The sequence below is a fragment of the Gadus macrocephalus genome, chromosome 7 (assembly GCF_031168955.1).
Source record: "Gadus macrocephalus chromosome 7, ASM3116895v1".
In the NCBI taxonomy this organism is placed as follows: Eukaryota; Metazoa; Chordata; class Actinopteri; order Gadiformes; family Gadidae; genus Gadus; species Gadus macrocephalus.
The window spans coordinates 27,853,187-27,873,675 of NC_082388.1; the positions used below are offsets into that span (position 1 = coordinate 27,853,187).

At 52.4% G+C, this 20,489-nt stretch overlaps 2 protein-coding genes across 3 annotated transcripts in view; one reads left to right on the top strand and one right to left on the bottom strand.

The window, feature by feature from the left end:
* The window catches only part of LOC132462155 (uncharacterized), a 306,161-nt gene that overhangs the window by 189,048 nt on the left and 96,624 nt on the right, over positions 1-20,489 (bottom strand). The window lies entirely within an intron of this gene.
* On the top strand, positions 1,802-19,888 carry frmd8 (FERM domain containing 8). Its single transcript, XM_060057758.1, has 11 exons — positions 1,802-1,958; positions 6,651-6,742; positions 7,251-7,421; positions 10,074-10,175; positions 11,891-11,949; positions 12,112-12,278; positions 13,824-14,030; positions 15,012-15,135; positions 15,716-15,865; positions 18,926-19,157; positions 19,688-19,888. Exons 2-11 carry the CDS (start codon positions 6,652-6,654, stop codon positions 19,798-19,800), a joined length of 1,416 nt encoding a protein of 471 aa, XP_059913741.1. The 5' UTR covers positions 1,802-1,958; position 6,651; the 3' UTR covers positions 19,801-19,888.

Genomic DNA, 20,489 nt, shown 5'->3' on the forward strand with positions numbered 1-20,489 from the left:
CTCGGACTCTCTCCTTCTCTCCTCTCTCCTCTCTCCTTCTCTCCTCTCTGCTCTCTCCTCTCTCATTCTCTCCTCTCTCCTCTCTCTCTCTCCTTCCTCTCCTCTCTCCTTCTCTCCTCTCCCACAGGTAGTGGAGAGGATTAGCCTGATTGGTTAACTGACGTCCCTAATACAATAACAACCTTTGTCCTCTAGGACTGACACCTCTCTGAAAGCCAGTAATCCGATTGGTTAATACGCAACATGCTGCCTCAGCACTCACCTGCATGAGGTCCAATCAGAGCTCGTTTAAAGACCTGCTGTTCAGCTGTGGTTCAGGCAGTTATTGACGGTATCTGGATACTGTACTGGCTCTGAAATGGGTTCTATTGTTATGCGGCTCCAACATGCTGACCGAGGTTAGCCATCCGCTTTCCAACAAATAATGCAGAAAAAACATCTTTCATTCAATTTGCCTTCAACAAGTTAGAATTTTGATCGGAAATGTTTGATTCACATGAATATAAAAAAACAACGGCCTAGATTATTCATTGAACACGACATTAAATGGGCCATTCATATTTATTCCAATCCAATAAACATCCCCCTCATCCTCCTCCTGGGGTTTCACCTGCTCTAGAGGGACAGACCAGTGGTCCTGATGGACTGGTTCCAGACCAGTGTCCTGATGACTGGTTCCAGACCAGTGGTCCTGATGGACTGGGTCTGTTCACAGACCAGTCCATCAGGACCACTGGTCTGGAACCAGTCCATCAGGACCACTGGTCTGTCCGGAGACAGACCAGTGTCCTAATGTACTGGTCTGTGAACAGACCAGTACATTAGGACCACTGGTCTGTTCCAGAGAATGTTCCTCTCCTGTGGACCGTGATTGGCTGAAGAGCCTGGTGCCTCCTCTCTCTCCTGTGGACCGTGATTGCTGATAGGAGAGGCCTGGTGCCTCCTCTCCTCTCCTCTGGACCGTGATTGGCTGATAGGAGAGGCCTGGTGCCTCCTCTCCTCTCCTGTGGACCGTGATTGGCTGAAGAGGCCTGGTGCCTCCTCTCCTCTCCTCTGGACCGTGATTGGCTGAAGAGGCCTGGTGCCTTCTCTCCTCTCCTCTGGACCGTGATTGGCTGAAGAGGCCTGGTGCCCCCTCTCCTCTCCCTCTGGACCGTGATTGGCTGATAGGAGAGGCCTTTATTGTTGAAAACAATAATATGGTTATTATGGTTATAAATAAATAAATATGGTTATAAATTAGACCACATAGATAAATCCTTGCGTTATATGCGTGAATGGACATGGATTCAACATGACAGTGTTCTGCAGCCAATCCTGACCCATGATCCCGACGGAGGCGGTAGGAACGCCCCTCGTAGACGAAACACCCACGTGATTAGGAAATGGAGAAGAACCTTCACGTCACCCGCCCGAGTGACAGCGTTTACCGCATTTTATGCACACGGAGTGGTGAAAAGAATGAGTCGAGACTTCTGATCACTTTCTCCAGAAACCCTGACTCTCTCTATTCAGTTGTTTTTATAATAACGAAGCGAGGCCAGTTAGGTCTCACGTTGAAGTCAACTTATCATACCCCACTCATTTTACACATTATTATTTGATTTGTAACAGTTAAGTTCATTAATATTTACATGTTGCAGTAACCCTATTCTAAAATAAAACAAAACAATACTATAGTACTTGAGTCTGCAGACGGCCGAAATAATAAGTACTTTGTTATCATATTTTTTTCAATTATCTGTATACTAATCAAAAGCACAGAAGGGCGGAAGTCAGGATCCAGTGACTCAAACGACGGGCTCGTGCCTGAGTGCCGAGCTTCTCACCAGACGCGCTAACTGTTCGGTTTGCTTGCGGAGCTAGCTGGGGAAGCTTCAGCGCTAGCTGACAGTATTTATAAAACCACACGCCGCCTGGACGAAGGGCTACTGAGGGAACTTCTGTACTATTAAGAGGTAAGGTGGTCCCCTGACAACAGCTCTTTGTTGTTGAGTTATGCATTAACCGATGAGGCTTCACATCAGTTAGCAGCAGCTAGCTTCATTTGGGTTTCTGACACTTGAAAAAGGGCGAAGCATAGATGCTTCAGGACCCTTATCTTAATCTGAGGTGAACCTCTGGGGTAACGTGCTTCAGGACACTTAACTAGAACATCTCAATCTTGAGGTGAACATCTGGGATGACATGCTTCAGGACCCTTATCTTAATCGGAGGTGAACCTCTGGTTACATGTTTAAGGAAACTGAATTTAAACATCTTAATCTCAGTTGAATTGAAACTCCCATCAAGTTATAGCAAAAGAGCAGTTTAATATATCAATGTTTAAATTACAATCAATCACGTTATTGTGTTTTTTATGTTATAACAATAATTGTTGAAATAGTAACGTTTAATAACAGTCAGCTTGTATGTGACCTGTGGCTATAGGGAGTCCGAGTTCAAGTGTTAAACGGGTATTATGGATTCCTCCTTAGTAAGTCTAATTATTTAGTTGATAAACTAACCAAAAGTAGTTTATATTTCTGTATACATGGATTAGATCAGGATCATAATTCAGATGTGATGGCTGTCTTCGGTCACTGTGGGCTAAATGTAGACCTCTTGTTCTGGTCTGATGTCTTAGTCATCCAGTCATGACCAAGACAAACATCAACATGTTTACGTCTGCACTCCTCCCAGAATGCACTCCACTGCTTCTGTCTGTGAACAAGTATTTTGCTGGTACATTGTGCTGACATTAAGGTATATTTTTAGACGGTTTCCCTGGGCATTCTGTCGCTACAGCAGTTTGGTTCCGCCTCAACTGTTGTTTCCGTTTTTCCCAATCCCCCGATGGAACAAGCCTCATTATGATCCTGTTAATACTTGCAGAAGACAGAGTATACACAAGCTAGCCTATGTGCCCTATGTGTTGAACTTATTCTGATCATATGCATTTTCCGCTGAGCCCAGTGTTTCCCAACCTGGGGGTCATGACCTCTCTAGTTTGGATGCAGATGGAGTGACAGGCGATACAAGCTCCATACATTGACTCCATGTTGTAAGGTTCAATCATGTGGCCTTATGGTTCATAGCCCGGAGCCATACCTCACCTACACTGTGACGTTTATATCCAATGATCAATTTGATATAAACAGGCCAGAAGAGGGAGGGAACCACTGGTTTGTCCTCCAACCCAGCGTGTTGAAGTCCACCCCCTCAGCGCTCCCAGAGTGTTGTGGTGTCCCAGTGTGTGGGAGGCAGCAGTGTGGGAAGAACCCAGTGTTTCTGTTCTTCCCTGAAGCGCTAGAGCCTATCATGGGAAACTGTCATGTTAAGTTGGTTCTGTGACAGAACAACCTGCAGAAACCTGCACTACAGTAGCGATAATAACAATCATTAATCTAACCCTTAACGTTGTCATGTTGAAACAACATCCATTTTCGTAATGTCATACTTCGCAGAGAGAAACCTGACTTTCATCTAATGTCACAAAGAGCTGATCTGATTTGTGATAAAAAAAAGTGTTCTTCGAGTTGAGTCTCGCTGAAGGTGGTATTAGTGTTCTATCCCTGGCTGTAGTGTTATGCCGCTTTTCCACCGCACATGTAGCTCGACTCGACACGACACGACTCGACACGGTAGCAGCACTGGTCCTTTTCCACCGCAAATAGTACCTCCTGGACGTGGGCGGGGTCGGCTGCGCGAAAGGGCCGTGACGTATTTGTGTACGCGACGCAAACAACACCTACGCAACCCACACATGGACAGAACCCACATAACAACAATGGAGGACATCGATGCGATGGTATTCGTGTTCGTATTATTAGCTGGCATGTTGAAGAAGTGGAATATGTTGGCTGCGGCGCTGCTATGGATGTTACCAGCATGGTTGCCATGTCGCTCTCGTGACTTCGTCACACTCTCTGGCCAATCAGTGGCCGGCCGTCTGCCGACGTCACCTTTTAGCATCGGCTCAGCCGCTTGGAACCTAGAGCGAGGCGGTACTAGAAAAAGCAGCCACTTCAGGTACCAGATACCATGTTTTCGCGGTGGAAACGCAAAAAATGCGAGCTGAGTCGAGTCGTGTCGAGTCGTGTCGAGCTGGTACCATGCAGTGGAAAAGCGGCATTATACTACCTAGACTAGTATGTACAACGGTGAACGGTCTTTAGAAGGAGCCGGATGTGATCTACAGGATGTGATCTACACCGTCACTGGCCCTTCTACACCGTCACTGGCCCTTCTACACCGTCACTGGCCCCTCTACACCGTCACTGGCCCTTCTACACCGTCACTGGCCCTTCTACACCGTCACTGGCCCTTCTACACCGTCACTGGCCCTTCTACACCGTCACTGGCCCTTCTACACCGTCACTGGCCCTTCTACACCGTCACTGGCCTATGAACACCGTCACTGGCCTATGAACACCGTCACTGGCCTATGAACACCGTCACTGGCCTATGAACACCGTCACTGGCCTATGAACACCGTCACTGGCCTATGAACACCGTCACTGGCCTATGAACACCGTCACTGGCCTATCTACACCGTCACTGGCCTATGAACACCGTCACTGGCCTATGAACACCGTCACTGGCCTATGAACACCGTCACTGGCCTATCTACACCGTCACTGGCCTATGAACACCGTCACTGGCCTATGTACACCGTCACTGGCCTATCTACACCGTCACTGGCCTATGAACACCGTCACTGGCCTATGAACACCGTCACTGGCCTATGAACACCGTCACTGGCCTATGAACACCGTCACTGGCCTATGAACACCGTCACTGGCCTATCTACACCGTCACTGGCCTATGAACACCGTCACTGGCCTATGAACACCGTCACTGGCCTATCTACACCGTCACTGGCCTATGAACACCGTCACTGGCCTATGAACACCGTCACTGGCCTATGAACACCGTCACTGGCCTATCTACACCGTCACTGGCCTATGAACACCGTCACTGGCCTATGAACACCGTCACTGGCCTATGAACACCGTCACTGGCCTATGAACACCGTCACTGGCCTATGAACACCGTCACTGGCCTATGAACACCGTCACTGGCCTATCTACACCGTCACTGGCCTATCTACACCGTCACTGGCCTATGAACACCGTCACTGGCCTATGAACACCGTCACTGGCCTATGAACACCGTCACTGGCCTATGAACACCGTCACTGGCCTATCTACACCGTCACTGGCCTATGAACACCGTCACTGGCCTATGAACACCGTCACTGGCCTATGAACACCGTCACTGGCCTATGAACACCGTCACTGGCCTATGAACACCGTCACTGGCCTATGAACACCGTCACTGGCCTATCTACACCGTCACTGGCCTATGAACACCGTCACTGGCCTATGAACACCGTCACTGGCCTATGAACACCGTCACTGGCCTATGAACACCGTCACTGGCCTATGAACACCGTCACTGGCCTATGAACACCGTCACTGGCCTATGAACACCGTCACTGGCCTATGAACACCGTCACTGGCCTATGAACACCGTCACAGGCCTATGAACACCGTCACTGGCCTATGAACACCGTCACAGGCCTATGAACACCGTCACAGGCCTATGAACACCGTCACAGGCCTATGAACACCGTCACTGGCCTATGAACACCGTCACTGGCCTATGAACACCGTCACTGGCCTATGAACACCGTCACTGGCCTATCTACACCGTCACTGGCCTATGAACACCGTCACTGGCCTATGAACACCGTCACTGGGCTATGAACACCGTCACTGGCCTATGAATACTGTCACTGTACCTGTCAAGTACTTGTTATCTTGGTGTTTGCAGTAAGGTTTTGTTGTCTTGGTGTGTACACTGAGGTCTTGGTGTGTACACTGAGGTCTTGGTGTCTTGGTGTGTACACCGAGGTCTTGGTGTGTACACCGAGGTCTTGGTGTGTACACCGAGGTCTTGGTGTGTACACTGAGGTCTTGGTGTCTTGGTGTGTACACCGAGGTCTTGGTGTGTACACTGAGGTCTTGGTGTGTACACCGAGGTCTTGGTGTGTACACCGAGGTCTTGGTGTGTACACCGAGGTCTTGGTGTGTACACCGAGGTCTTGGTGTGTACACCGAGGTCTTGGTGTGTACACTGAGGTCTTGGTGTCTTGGTGTGTACACCGAGGTCTTGGTGTGTACACTGAGGTCTTGGTGTGTACACTGAGGTCTTGGTGTCTTGGTGTGTACACCGAGGTCTTGGTGTGTACACTGAGGTCTTGGTGTCTTGGTGTGTACACCGAGGTCTTGGTGTGTACACTGAGGTCTTGGTGTGTACACTGAGGTCTTGGTGTCTTGGTGTGTACACCGAGGTCTTGGTGTGTACACTGAGGTCTTGGTGTCTTGGTGTGTACACCGAGGTCTTGGTGTGTACACCGAGGTCTTGGTGTGTACACCGAGGTCTTGGTGTCTTGGTGTGTACACCGAGGTCTTGGTGTGTACACTGAGGTCTTGGTGTGTACACTGAGGTCTTGGTGTCTTGGTGTGTACACCGAGGTCTTGGTGTGTACACTGAGGTCTTGGTGTGTACACCGAGGTCTTGGTGTGTACACTGAGGTCTTGGTGTCTTGGTGTGTACACCGAGGTCTTGGTGTGTACACTGAGGTCTTGTCGTCTCGGTCTCAGGATGGAGGCAGACGGTGGGCCTCCCTCTTCAGAAGCGCCTGACGACCGCTCCCAGCGAGGAAGCATCGCTTCGTCTGCAGCGCTGACCCGTGGTAGGCTGCTGCAAACACACCCATCATCATTCCTTCAAAATAAAAGCCCCTTCATCTGCTACGTGATTGTGATCATTAAATATGAATCACATCCATCCATTTGAACTGCTTATGTATTACATTAAATGTAATAAAGCAAATGGCCTACAATCACAATGTGCATAATGCATCACTGCAGTCACTGAATCACGAGGTGGGAAATGAAATGGCCTCTTATTCCCCAGCATGGATACATATTAGCATATTAGCATCGCTATGTTACACATTGATTTGATATTGGTTTGTTTGCTACATATTAGCATCGCTATGTTGCACATTGATTTGATATTGGTTTGTTTGCTACACATTAGCATCGCTATGTTACACATAGCTTGGTTTGTTCGTTCGCTACAGAGTATCACATAAGCACCTTTATGCCAAACAATCATTAGCTGTCTTTGTTCCGATGTCGTCATGGGGACAGCCTGGTTGTCATGGTGATGATGGTGTCCCCGTGTTGTCCTCCCAGCTCAGGATGTGGTGATCTACCTGGTGAGGGACTTGGCCCCCGTCCCGCTGACGGTGGAGGGGCTGGGCGTGGTCAGCGTCCAGGAGCTCGCCCGCGACGTGCGGCAGGCGCTCCGAATCCCCGAGGCCAACCAGGACGCCTTCGCCCTCTGGCTCTGCTCCCCCCTGCTCGGTAGGGCTAACCTTAACTAGGGTTAACTATAACGTACCGCTGGGTAGGGTTAACCTTAACTAGGGTTAACTATAACTTACCGCTGGGTAGGGTTAACCTTAAAGGGACACTATGTAATATTTTGAGTAATTTATTACCTCAAATCAACATATTCATTCATAAATAAGTCCTCATTGGTGTAAAATTATCTCTGCCAAAAATCTCACTTATCCTCCTGAGCGAAGAATAATTAATATTAATATCAATATGGTTACATAGGACGGGTAAGCTTCATGGAGGCTTCCATTTTCTTCCGGTCTATGAGCTGCCGAGAGGGTCAAAAAGCACTACGTCGTACAGGAATTGCAAACGCGTTTTCACTCTGAGCCAGCGTGACGGTGGAACAGAGCTTAGTTTAGCGAGACGAGTTTTACCGGCAAATTTGAACATGCACCGCATTTTTTTCAAAGACCATAGTTATGCCACGCCACAGGAGAAGGAATCATCGTCGCCAAAAAAACGACGATGTGTAAGCAAAGCATGTATAACATGGTTTTTCATGCCAACGAGATGCGGGGCGCTATGTTTGAGCGACTCGTCATTGAAAGGCTACTTTATTACATATTTAATTTACTTTTTCACATTTTTGTCGAGTTTAAATCGTGACAATATTCTTATGACTTATGGATACTGTCAAATGCGTTGGAGGAATTCAAAAGCCATTCTTCATCAAGTTATGGAGGTTTATTCTCTGCTGTGGTCACCACGTATCCAAATCCACCGAGACGCACTTATAGGCTAGAGCGGACCTTCTGGAGCTTCAACTCGCTTGCGAGACAGTTGATTTATCACCCGAACAACTGGATTTCATACCAACAACTCTGATAAAGAAGACAATACGGAGGAAAAGAAGATCGAGAGGAGGAATTAGGAACAGGATAGGAGACGAGGAAGTAAACTCGTTGCCGGGCGACTAACTGGCGGCGCGCACAGTCGCAGCGGCCCCTCTTGAGATCTGTGAGATTGAGATCGAATGTTTGAGTGTGAGACGTCCCACGACGAACGTAGTTTATGACAGGGAAACAATATTAAACATTAGGACATTGAGAGCGAGTAACATCACTGGCATTCGCTGGCATCTGGACATACTACGCAAACACAGGATACTAACGGACACTGTGACACCGTGTCCGCAACTGCCCGGAGGAGGAAGCAGCAGAGACGGGGTGGACGTAAACAAACTGAACAGCTTCTTTCAGCTCCTACCCTCCAAGAAACGCTATCGCAGCTTAAGATGCTCCACCACCAGGCTGCGGAACAGCTTCCTACCTCAAGCTGTCAGGATGCTCAATGCACCAGCGTCCCAGATCTTCTCACTGGACTTTATTTATTATTTATTTATTTATTCATCATTGGGACGTTTGTTTGTTTGTTTGTTTGAAATGTATGTTGATCTTGATCCGTGAGAAACGCCTTCTCGTTTTGTTGTTCAATCAACAAAATGACAATAAATTTGATTTGATTTGATTTTGATTTGATTCCGTTAGTTACAATGTAAATTGTTGGTATTTAGAATACTGTTACATTGTTGAAATCAACGGGTTACAATGCGTTGATTAGGATGCGTGCTCAGCCGCACGCATTATGGGAATTATTGTTTTGATTATCGGTAACTCCAAGACTACCAAAGGCTATGTGAACTTTTATGTTATGACATTTTATGTAATCTGACATTAAATGACCTACTGTTATTTATCATCTGTATAGTTATTTGTCATGTTGGAAAGTCCACAACTGCTGGAGTCAAGTTCGTTGTCTGTAAGAATGCTTGGTCAATAAACCTGATCTGATTTGTCCATCTAATTTGTCCAGTTGTCCACGAACCTCATCATCACTCGAATGACTCGATGAGGTAGCCTAGTAGGTGTCATGTCACAGCTTCTTGGCACATACTGCCCACCGTAGTTTTTGGACAAGCGAGCACTATTAGTTTGAATGCAATATACAATTGTACCACTAGATGGGAGTAATTTTTACACAGTGTCCCTTTAACTAGGGTTAACTATAACGTACCGCTGGGTAGGGTTAACCTTAACTAGGGTTAACCTTAACTATAACGTACCGCTGGGTAGGGTTAACCTTAACTATATCGTACCGCTGGGTAGGGTTAACCTTAACTAGGGTTAACCTTAACTATAACGTACCGCTGGGTAGGGTTAACCTTAACTAGGGTTAACCTTAACTATAACGTACCGCTGGGTAGGGTTAACCTTAACTAGGGTTAACCTTAACTATATCGTACCGCTGGGTAGGGTTAACCTTAACTAGGGTTAACCTTAACTATAACGTACCGCTGGGTAGGGTTAACCTTAACTAGGGTTAACCTTAACTATATCGTACCGCTGGGTAGGGTTAACCTTAACTAGGGTTAACCTTAACTATAACGTACCGCTGGGTAGGGTTAACCTTAACTAGGGTTAACCTTAACTATAACGTACCACACTGGTCCATACTCTACTGGTTGGTAGATCACTGTTGCTTCAGTTAAAACAGTCTCCTCCTCCTCCTCCTCCTCCCCTCTCCTCCTCCTCCTCCCTCCTCCTCTCCTCCTCCCCCCTCCTCCTCCTCCTCCTCCTCCTCCTCCTCCTCCTCCCCCTCCCCCCCCCCCCTCAGAGCTGCAGCTGAAGCCCCGCCACCAGCCCTACAAGCTGTGCCGGCAGTGGCAGGACCTCCTCTACCGCTTCACCGAGGCTTCTGCTGAGGACATCTCCCAAGGTCAGCATGAGGGGACCCCGACACAGCCCCCAGGGGACCCCAACACAGCCCCCAGGGGACCCCCACACAGCCCCCAGGGGACCCCGACACAGCCCCCAGAGCAGGGGACCCCAACACAGCCCCCAGGGGACCCCAACACAGCCCCCAGGGGACCCCCACACAGCCCCCAGGGGACCCCAACACAGCCCCCAGGGGACCCCAACACAGCCCCCAGGGGACCCCCACACAGCCCCCAGGGGACCCCAACACAGCCCCCAGGGGACCCCAACACCCCCAGAGCAGGGGACCCCAACACAGCCCCCAGGGGACCCCAACACAGCCCCCAGGGGACCCCAACACCCCCAGAGCAGGGGACCACCACACAGCCCCCAGGGGACCCCCACACAGCCCCCAGGGGACCCCGACACAGCCCCCAGAGCAGGGGACCCCAACACAGCCCCCAGGGGACCCCAACACCCCCAGAGCAGGGGACCCCAACACAGACCCCAGGGGACCCCGACACACCACCAGGGGACCCCCACACAGCCCCCAGGGGACCCCCACACAGCCCCCAGGGGACCCCGACACAGCCCCCAGGGGACCCCCACACAGCCCCCAGGGGACCCCGACACAGCCCCCAGGGGACCCCCACACAGCCCCCAGGGGACCCCAACACAGCCCCCAGGGGACCCCAACACCCCCAGAGCAGAGGACCCTAACCCCCCCCCCCCCCCAGAGCAGAGGACCCTGACCCCCCAGAGCAGGGGACCCTAACCCCCCCCCAGAGCAGGGGACCCCGACCCCCCCCCCCCCCCCCCCCAGAGCAGGGGACCCCTACCATCCTGAGGAGCGGGTCTTTACTGGTCTTCTGTCTGACTGATACTGATCCGCTCTCTCATTCCTGAGGAGCGGGTCTTTACTGGTCTTCTGTCTGACTGATACTGATCCGCTCTCTCATTCCTGAGGAGCGGGTCTTTACTGGTCTTCTGTCTGACTGATACTGATCCGCTCTCTCATTCCTGAGGAGCGGGTCTTTACTGGTCTTCTGTCTGACTGATACTGATCCGCTCTCTCATTCCTGAGGAGCGGGTCTTTACTGGTCTTCTGTCTGACTGATACTGATCCGCTCTCTCATTCCTGAGGAGCGGGTCTTTACTGGTCTTCTGTCTGACTGATACTGATCCGCTCTCTCATTCCTGAGGAGCGGGTCTTTACTGGTCTTCTGTCTGACTGATACTGATCCGCTCTCTCATTCCTGAGGAGCGGGTCTTTACTGGTCTTCTGTCTGACTGATACTGATCCGCTCTCTCATTCCTGAGGAGCGGGTCTTTACTGGTCTTCTGTCTGACTGATACTGATCCGCTCTCTCATTCCTGAGGAGCGGGTCTTTACTGGTCTTCTGTCTGACTGATACTGATCCGCTCTCTCATTCCTGAGGAGCGGGTCTTTACTGGTCTTCTGTCTGACTGATACTGATCCGCTCTCTCATTCCTGAGGAGCGGGTCTTTACTGGTCTTCTGTCTGACTGATACTGATCCGCTCTCTCATTCCTGAGGAGCGGGTCTTTACTGGTCTTCTGTCTGACTGATACTGATCCGCTCTCTCATTCCTGAGGAGCGGGTCTTTACTGGTCTTCTGTCTGACTGATACTGACCCGCTCTCTCATTCCTGAGGAGCGGGTCTTTACTGGTCTTCTGTCTGACTGATACTGATCCGCTCTCGTCCCTCGGTCCCAGACGAGCCCTGTCTGCAGTATCGGCGGAACGTGTTTTATCCAAAGTCTAAAGAGCTCCTGGTACGTGATGTGAATATATACAATGTATATAATGTATATAATATATGTACAGTGTGATTCTGATCAGGAAGTCCTCGTGTCATGAAGTCTCATCACCACAACTTAAACCACGTAGTGCGAGGCTCCACAGCTCCCGGCCTGACCTTTGACCTCCTGGGGCAGGTGGAGGACCAGGGGGTGCTGAGGCTGCTGTACGAGGAGGCCCGGGGCAACATCCTGTCGGACCGCTACCCCTGTGACCCCGACCACTGGACGGGGCTGGGGGCGCTGGCTCTGGCCCTGGACGAGGGCCCCCACCTCTGCACCCAGACGCTGGCCGCCGTCCTCAAGTAGGGGGACCTCATTATCCTCTGGAACATCTGTCCTGGTCGTTAGCAGGACTCATTATCCTCTGGAACATCTGTCCTGGTCGTTAGCAGGACTCATTATCCTCTGGAACATCTGTCCTGGTCGTTAGCAGGACTCATTATCCTCTGGAACATCTGTCCTGGTCGTTAGCAGGACTCATTATCCTCTGGAACATCTGTCCTGGTCGTTAGCAGGACTCATTATCCTCTGGAACATCTGTCCTGGTCGTTAGCAGGACTCATTATCCTCTGGAACATCTGTCCTGGTCGTTAGCAGGACTCATTATCCTCTGGAACATCTGTCCTGGTCGTTAGCAGGACTCATTATCCTCTGGAACATCTGTCCTGGTCGTTAGCAGGACTCATTATCCTCTGGAACATCTGTCCTGGTCGTTAGCAGGACTCATTATCCTCTGGAACATCTGTCCTGGTCGTTAGCAGGACTCATTATCCTCTGGAACATCTGTCCTGGTCGTTAGCAGGACTCATTATCCTCTGGAACATCTGTCCTGGTCGTTAGCAGGACTCATTATCCTCTGGAACATCTGTCCTGTTAATGTCCTGTTAATGAGCGGGACATGTAACCAAAGGTTATCTGTGTTTCCAAGTCCTTCACCACATTGGTTCTCTAAGGTTCCAACCTATTCCTGACCCAGGTAACCCTGTCTGAGAGACTGACCTGTGTTCTGCTGGCCAGCCCCACGGTCTGCCCCCCGCTGGCAGAAGTGTTGTTACCCCCCCTGGCAGTAGTGTTGTTACCCCCCCCTGGCAGTAGTGTTGTTACCCCCCCTGGCAGTAGTGTTGTTACCCCCCCTGGCAGTAGTGTTGTTACCCCCCCTGGCAGTAGTGTTGTTACCCCCCCTGGCAGTAGTGTTGTTACCCCCCCTGGCAGTAGTGTTGTTACCCCCCCTGGCAGTAGTGTTGTTACCCCCCCTGGCAGTAGTGTTGTTACCCCCCCTGGCAGTAGTGTTGTTACCCCCCCTGGCAGTAGTGTTGTTACCCCCCCCTGGCAGTAGTGTTGTTACCCCCCCTGGCAGTAGTGTTGTTACCCCCCCTGGCAGTAGTGTTGTTACCCCCCCCTGGCAGTAGTGTTGTTACCCCCCCCTGGCAGTAGTGTTGTTACCCCCCCTGGCAGTAGTGTTGTTACCCCCCCTGGCAGTAGTGTTGTTACCCCCCCTAGCAGTAGTGTTGTTACCCCCCCTGGCAGTAGTGTTGTTACCCCCCCTGGCAGTAGTGTTGTTACCCCCCCTGGCAGTAGTGTTGTTACCCCCCCTGGCAGTAGTGTTGTTACCCCCCCTGGCAGTAGTGTTGTTACCCCCCCTGGCAGTAGTGTAGTGTTGTTACCCCCCCTGGCAGTAGTGTAGTGTTGTTACCCCCCCTGGCAGTAGTGTTGTTACCCCCCCCTGGCAGTAGTGTTGTTACCCCCCCCTGGCAGTAGTGTTGTTACCCCCCTGCCTGGGGCAGTCTCCTGCGTTGTATCCAGTCTGTTTGGTCTGACCTGATGTCCACCGCGGCGTCTCCCCCCAGAGAGAAGAAGCTGGTCTCCTTCCTGCCGGCCTCGGTGGCGTTCGGCGCCGGGGGCCTGCTGTCCACACTGAGGGGGCGGGGCCGGCGGCAGGCCGCTCTGGAACACAAGCTGCTGGACGAGTACCGCAAGACCTGCTCCGGGGCCTCGGACGGCCCCAGCCTCCTGCACCAGTACCTGGGCACCTGCCACGCCCTGCCCTACTACGGGTAGGAACGCTAGTTAGTACTAGTTAGTACCTGGGCACCTGCCACGCCCTGCCCTACTACGGGTAGGACCGCTAGTTAGTACTAGTTAATACCTGGGCACCTGCCACGCCCTGCCCTACTACGGGTAGGACCGCTAGTTAGTACTAGTTAGTACCTGGGCACCTGCCACGCCCTGCCCTACTACGGGTAGGACCGCTAGTTAGTACTAGTTAGTACCTGGGCACCTGCCGCGCCCTGCCCTACTACGGGTAGGGCCGCTAGTTAGTACTAGTTAGTACCTGGGCACCTGCCGCGCCCTGCCCTACTACGGGTAGGACCGCTAGTTAGTACTAGTTAGTACCTGGGCACCTGCCACGCCCTGCCCTACTACGGGTAGGACCGCTAGTTAGTACTAGTTAGTACCTGGGCACCTGCCACGCCCTGCCCTACTACGGGTAGGACCGCTAGTTAGTACCTGTTCACCTGCCACGCCCTGCCCTACTACGGGTAGGACCGCTAGTTAGTACTAGTTAGTACCTGGGCACCTGCCACGCCCTGCCCTACTACGGGTAGGACCGCTAGTTAGTACTAGTTAGTACCTGTTCACCTGCCACGCCCTGCCCTACTACGGGTAGGACCGCTAGTTAGTACTAGTTAGTACCTGGGCACCTGCCGCGCCCTGCCCTACTACGGGTAGGACCGCTAGTTAGTACTAGCTAGTACCTGTTCACCTGCCACGACCTGCCCTACTACGGGTAGGACCGCTAGTTAGTACTAGCTAGTACCTGGGCACCTGCCACGCCCTGCCCTACTACGGGTAGGACCGCTAGTTAGTACTATTTAGTACCTGCTCACCTGCCACGCCCTGCCCTACTACGGGTAGGACCGCTAGTTAGCACTAGTTAGTACCTGGGCACCTGCCACACCCTTCCCTACTACGAGTAGGACCGCTAGTTAGTACTAGTCAGTACCTCCAGTGTAACCATGCGTGTTGTGCCCCAGGTCGGCCTTCTTCCCCGGGGAGATCGACCGGCCGGCGCAGGGCCTGCTCCAGAGGGGCCGGCGGAAGGTGGTCAGCGTGGGGATCAGCCTGGACGGGGTGTACGTCATGGACGTCAAGGAGAAGGTGAGCCGCCGCCGCCGCCGGCTAGTAGCATGATGCTAACCCGGGGGGGATGGAGCCTCCGCTGAGTCTGTGTGTCCCCCTGAGTCCGTGTGTCCCTCTGAGTCTGTGTGTCCCCCTGAGTCCGTGCCCTCTGAGTCCGTGTGTCCCCCTGAGTCCGTGTGTCCCCCTGAGTCTGTGTGTCCCTCTGAGTCCGTGTGTCCCTCTGAGTCCGTGTGTCCCTCTGAGTCCGTGTGTCCCTCTGAGTCTGTGTGTCCCTCTGAGTCCGTGTGTCCCTCTGAGTCCGTGTGTCCCCCTGAGTCCGTGTGTCCCCCTGAGTCCGTGTGTCCCCCTGAGTCCGTGTGTTCCCCTGAGTCCGTGTGTCCCCCTGAGTCCGTGTGTCCCCCTGAGTCCGTGTGTCCCTCTGTCCCCCTGAGTCCCTCTGTCCCCCTGAGTCCCTCTGTCCCCCTGAGTCCGTGTGTCCCCCTGAGTCCGTGTGTCCCCCTGAGTCCGTGTGTCCCCCTGAGTCCGTGTGTCCCTCTGAGTCCCTCTGTCCCCCTGAGTCCCTCTGTCCCCCTGAGTCTGTGTGTCCCGCTCCCTGCAGCACGTTCTCCTGGGGCTGCTGTTCTGCCAGCTGTCCTGGGACCACAGCTACCCCGATGAGGAGGGCGACTCCCACGTCCTGTGGCTGGAGTTCGACGGAGAGGAGGACGGGACCGCAGTGAACAAGCTGCTGAAGATCTACTCCAAACAGGTACCGTTAGTCGACTGTTAACGGGGCCATGGCATAACATCTCACTTTATCAGCTGTTCCCCTAGCCTGCCTATGGTCCCCAAGTGGCTAAAACTTGCGTTCGGTGTAAAACGAGCACTAGCTGTTCTGCTCGCCTTCGAAAGAAACGGAGGCTCGAGCGCGCTGATTTGGAATGTGGTTTACTATGTCGTCACACTGCAGTAAGCTCCTCCCCTTACTCTGCCTGGCCCGCCCAGAGTCTGGCCCGCCAATGAGACACGCCCGTGCGAGCGCCACGTGTGTGTGTGTGTGTGTGTGTGTGTGTGTGAATACACACACAGTAACGCAAGTGTTTCTTGTCGGTTCTTTGACATCTCTTGTATTTCCACAATGAGACTGTAGTGGGCGTTATCTCAGCCATGGTTGAGAAGGAATTGGGGGGAAAGGAACTTTGGCTTTGACTCCCTGAAGTACATGAACTGCTGCCGGCAGCCGGCAGCAGGCACCGCGCGGTCAGTCTACTTCAGATTGATGTGAAAGTGGAAGAACCAGAGACGTCGCAGAACCCAACGCAGTCGTTTGTGATTCATAATATCGTCTTGAGGCACACACAGCTTTTGGCCGTGATAATATGTATTATATGATATAAATATCTATGTATTATATGATATTATTTAGATGTAGAGCTCCAGGACTGTAACACAAGTGTTGTACACTTCCTTGTTGGATAACCGTTCTGCTGTTGGTGTGATGGCGCATAACACGTCGGACTCTCGTCTCTGGTATTTCTACAACGAGACTCGTAGTGGGGGTTATCTCAGCCATGGTTGAGAATGAATTGGGGCAAAGGAACTTTGGCTTTGACTCCCTCAAGAACATGAACCACGACATGGAGGAGAAAGGGATTGTTGGCGGCGAATGTCTCCCGCTTGAGCCCCGCTTCCCGCAGCTGAGGGACCACCGCCTCGGCGCTGCAGGAGGCAGAGGTGCCTAAGCGCTGCCCGGCAACGATCCCTTTCTCCTCCTTGTCGCGGTTGAGTCTACTTCACATTGATGAGGACGTTGAAGAACCAGAAACGTCAGAGAACCCAACGCGGTCGTTTCAGATTCATAATATCGGCTCACACAGCTTTTGGCCGTGATAATATATATTATATGATATAGATATCTATGTAGGCTATATGATAATATTTAGATATAGAGCTCCAGGACTCCCGTGTGTTCTAGAATATTTACAGAACACGGCTAAAGGCTGTGTGTGCCTCGCCATTGCGATACATCCACTGTAAACAGAGCGCATGGTACCGTGGCTGCAAGCTGCTCAGGGCCACACCCCCACCCTCCTCCTTGACCCGCCTCGCTCCTCCTCATTTGCATTATAGCTACAGACACCAAAACAGCGCATTTGGGGGAAGCTCAATGTGCGACTGGCTCGGAGTGGCTGTAACTCTGCACCACGGCTGAATTTCGGGACGGTCTTTGAATACTGTGTTAGTGGCCCACTAATACCTATATTAAAGAATACATAAAATAGTATGTCATGGCACCTTTAACAAGTAGTTAATCTCCTGTAAACAAGTAGTTAGTCTATTGTAAACAAGTAGAGTTAGTCTCCTGTAAACAAGTAGTTAGTCTACTGTAAACAAGTAGTTAGTCTACTGTAAACAAGTAGTTAGTCTACTGTAAACAAGTAGAGTTAGTCTACTGTAAACAAGTAGTTAGTCTACTGTAAACTAGGGGTGTAACGGTACACAAAAATCTCGGTTCGGTACGTACCTCGGTTTTGAGGTCACGGTTCGGTTCATTTTCGGTACAGTAAGAAATCAAAATGCTAAATATAAATGTGCTTCATAACATGTGCTTCAAGTTGTTCATAACACACTTTTGTGCTTTTTACAATAGGAACATAAGACAATACAAAAATAGAATTCTGCTCAAAAATATAAAGATTCTGAAATGTAGAAATAAAAATAAATAACATTGGCTCAGACTGTTTTTAAAAAATATATATTATCTAATGTGCAACAATGAACAATTGCAACACTAAACAGTTTCAATTTGTTGCTCAGATTAAATAACATGAATAACATTCAACATCAATACAACCTCCAGCTTTCCTCGTGAGTGCCCGGTTTGTTTACATAACGTGGGCGCATCGGTCTGCGTCAGACAAATACCCGGCGCATTTACTGACGCAAATGACGTTTAGAAATGTTCAGCGTAGTATCCGAATCCTCGTTTGTTCGTTCCCTCAATAGTGCACTATATCATGAACACTATAAAGGGAATAGTGAGTGAGTGAATAGGGAACGGTTTCGAACACAGCTACGGTGTGCGCGACTGTGCACGTGTGGCCGCAGCATGTTCCACACATGCGGTCCTCTACTTAATACGTCCGTATGGAAACTCGTTCGGTACGCCTCCGCACCGAACCGAGCACCCCGTACCGAAACGGTTCAATACAAATACATGTACCGTTACACCCCTACTGTAACCAAGTAGAGTTAGTCTACTGTAACCAAGTAGAGTTAGTCTACTGTAAACAGGTACAGCTACAGTAGTGTTCCGGTCCTGCTGAGAGCGGTTCGGCTGGGTGGGCGTGGTTTGGCTGGGTGGGCGTGGTTCTGACCGGGTGGGCGTGGTTCTGACCGGGTGGGCATGGTTTGGCTGGGTGGGCGTGGTTTGGCTGGGTGGGCGTGGTTCTGACCGGGTGGGCGTGGTTCTGACCGGGTGGGCGTGGTTCTGACCGGGTGGGCGTGGTTTGGCTGGGTGGGCGTGGTTTGGCTGGGTGGGCGTGGTTTGGCTGGGTGGGCGTGGTTCGGCTGGGTGGGGTGGTTCGGCTGGGTGTGGTTCTGACCGGGTGGGCGTGGTTCTGGCTGGGTGGGCGTGGTTTGGCTGGGTGGGCGTGGTTCTGACCGGGTGGGCGTGGTTCTGGCCGGGTGGGCGTGGTTTGGCTGGGTGGGCGTGGTTCTGACCGCTGGCATTAGGATAACTATACTTTACTAAATTGTAGTTTAATGTTTTTACATAAAACTACACCTGCCATTTCTGACCTCTGACCCCTGACCCCGGTGACCCCAGGCCGAGCTGATGAGCGGCCTCATCGAGTTCTGTGTGGAGCTGAGCTCGCCGTCCGGGGGCGTGGCCTCAGCGGCGCCGCAGGACGGGGCGGGCGGCGAGGAGGCGGCCCCCCGGCCGGAGGAGGAGGAGCCGGGGAAGGGGCGTGGCGGGAGGCGGGGCCGGCTGAGCAGGCAGGACAGCGTGGTGTGCAGCCGCGTGCAGAACCTCAGCACCATCAGCTACGTGGACACCGGTAAGAGGGGGGGGCACCACCAGCTACGTGGACACCGGTAAGAGGGGGGGGCACCATCAGGCACTGGTCAGGAGGGGGGGGGGGGGCACCATCAGCTACGTGGACACCGGTAAGAGGGGGGGGCACCATCAGCTACGTGGACACCGGTAAGAGGGGGGGGCACCATCAGGCACTGGTCAGGAGGGGGGGGGCACTGGTCAGGTCAGGAGGGGGGGGGGGCACTGGTCAGGTCAGTAGGGGGGGATATCTTCCTTTGTTCTCCTCCTTCCGTCTTTCCTTCATTTCTGGTTCTTCTTTTAGTCCCAACGTTTGTCCCCCCCCCCCCCCCCCCCCCCCCCTCACTCAGCCTACTGGACCGACCGCAATCAAACCAGAACCTCCCTGTCTCCCCCCTCTCCCCCCTGTCTCCCCCCTCTCCCCCCCTGTCTCCCCCCTCTCCCCCCTGTCTCCCCCCTCTCCCCCCGTCTCCCCCCTGTCTCCCCCCTCTCCCCCCTGTCTCCCCCCTCTCCCCCCCGTCTCCCCCCTCTTAGGTAAGGAGATCAAGCGTCTGAAGCCGCGCCGCGCCGCCTCCTTCTTCTCCCGTCAGAACACGGCCCCTGCCTACGCCACCGTGCTGGTGGGGGACGGCCTGGAGCAGGGCTAGACCCCCCAGGGCCCCACACACCAAACCTGTACATTATAAACACTGAAGAGAACCAAGAGGACCAGACCCCAGGGGCCCCCTGCTGGGGGCCAGCAGGGAGACCGAGAGGGGCTCCCGTCTGGAAGGGGTGGGAGGGATGGGAATGGGTGGGAATGGGAATGGGAATGGGTGGGAATGCTGCATCGTAGGACACTCGGATTCTGTTAATGTGATGTAAGGAGTCAGAGGGGGGGTATCAGAGGGGAGGGTATCAGATGTTACCTGACAGAGGGGGGGTATCAGAGGGGAGGGTATCAGAGGGGGGGTATCAGATGTTACCTGTCAGAGGGGGGGTATCAGAGGGGGGGTATCAGAGGGGGGGTATCAGATGTTACCTGTCAGAGGGGGGGTATCAGAGGGGGGGTATCAGATGTTACCTGTCAGAGGGGGGGTATCAGAGGGGGGGTATCAGATGTTACCTGTCAGAGGGGGGGTATCAGAGGGGAGGGTATCAGAGGGGGGGTATCAGAGGGGGGGTATCAGATGTTACCTGACAGAGGGGGGGTATCAGAGGGGGGGTATCAGATGTTACCTGTCAGAGGGGGGGTATCCAGCTGACTGAGGTGGGGGTTGGAGGTCCAGAAGCCGTGTCAGTGGAGCTGTGATGGTAGGCTGTAGCTCGGCCGTCTAAACACCTAACCTCACCTTAA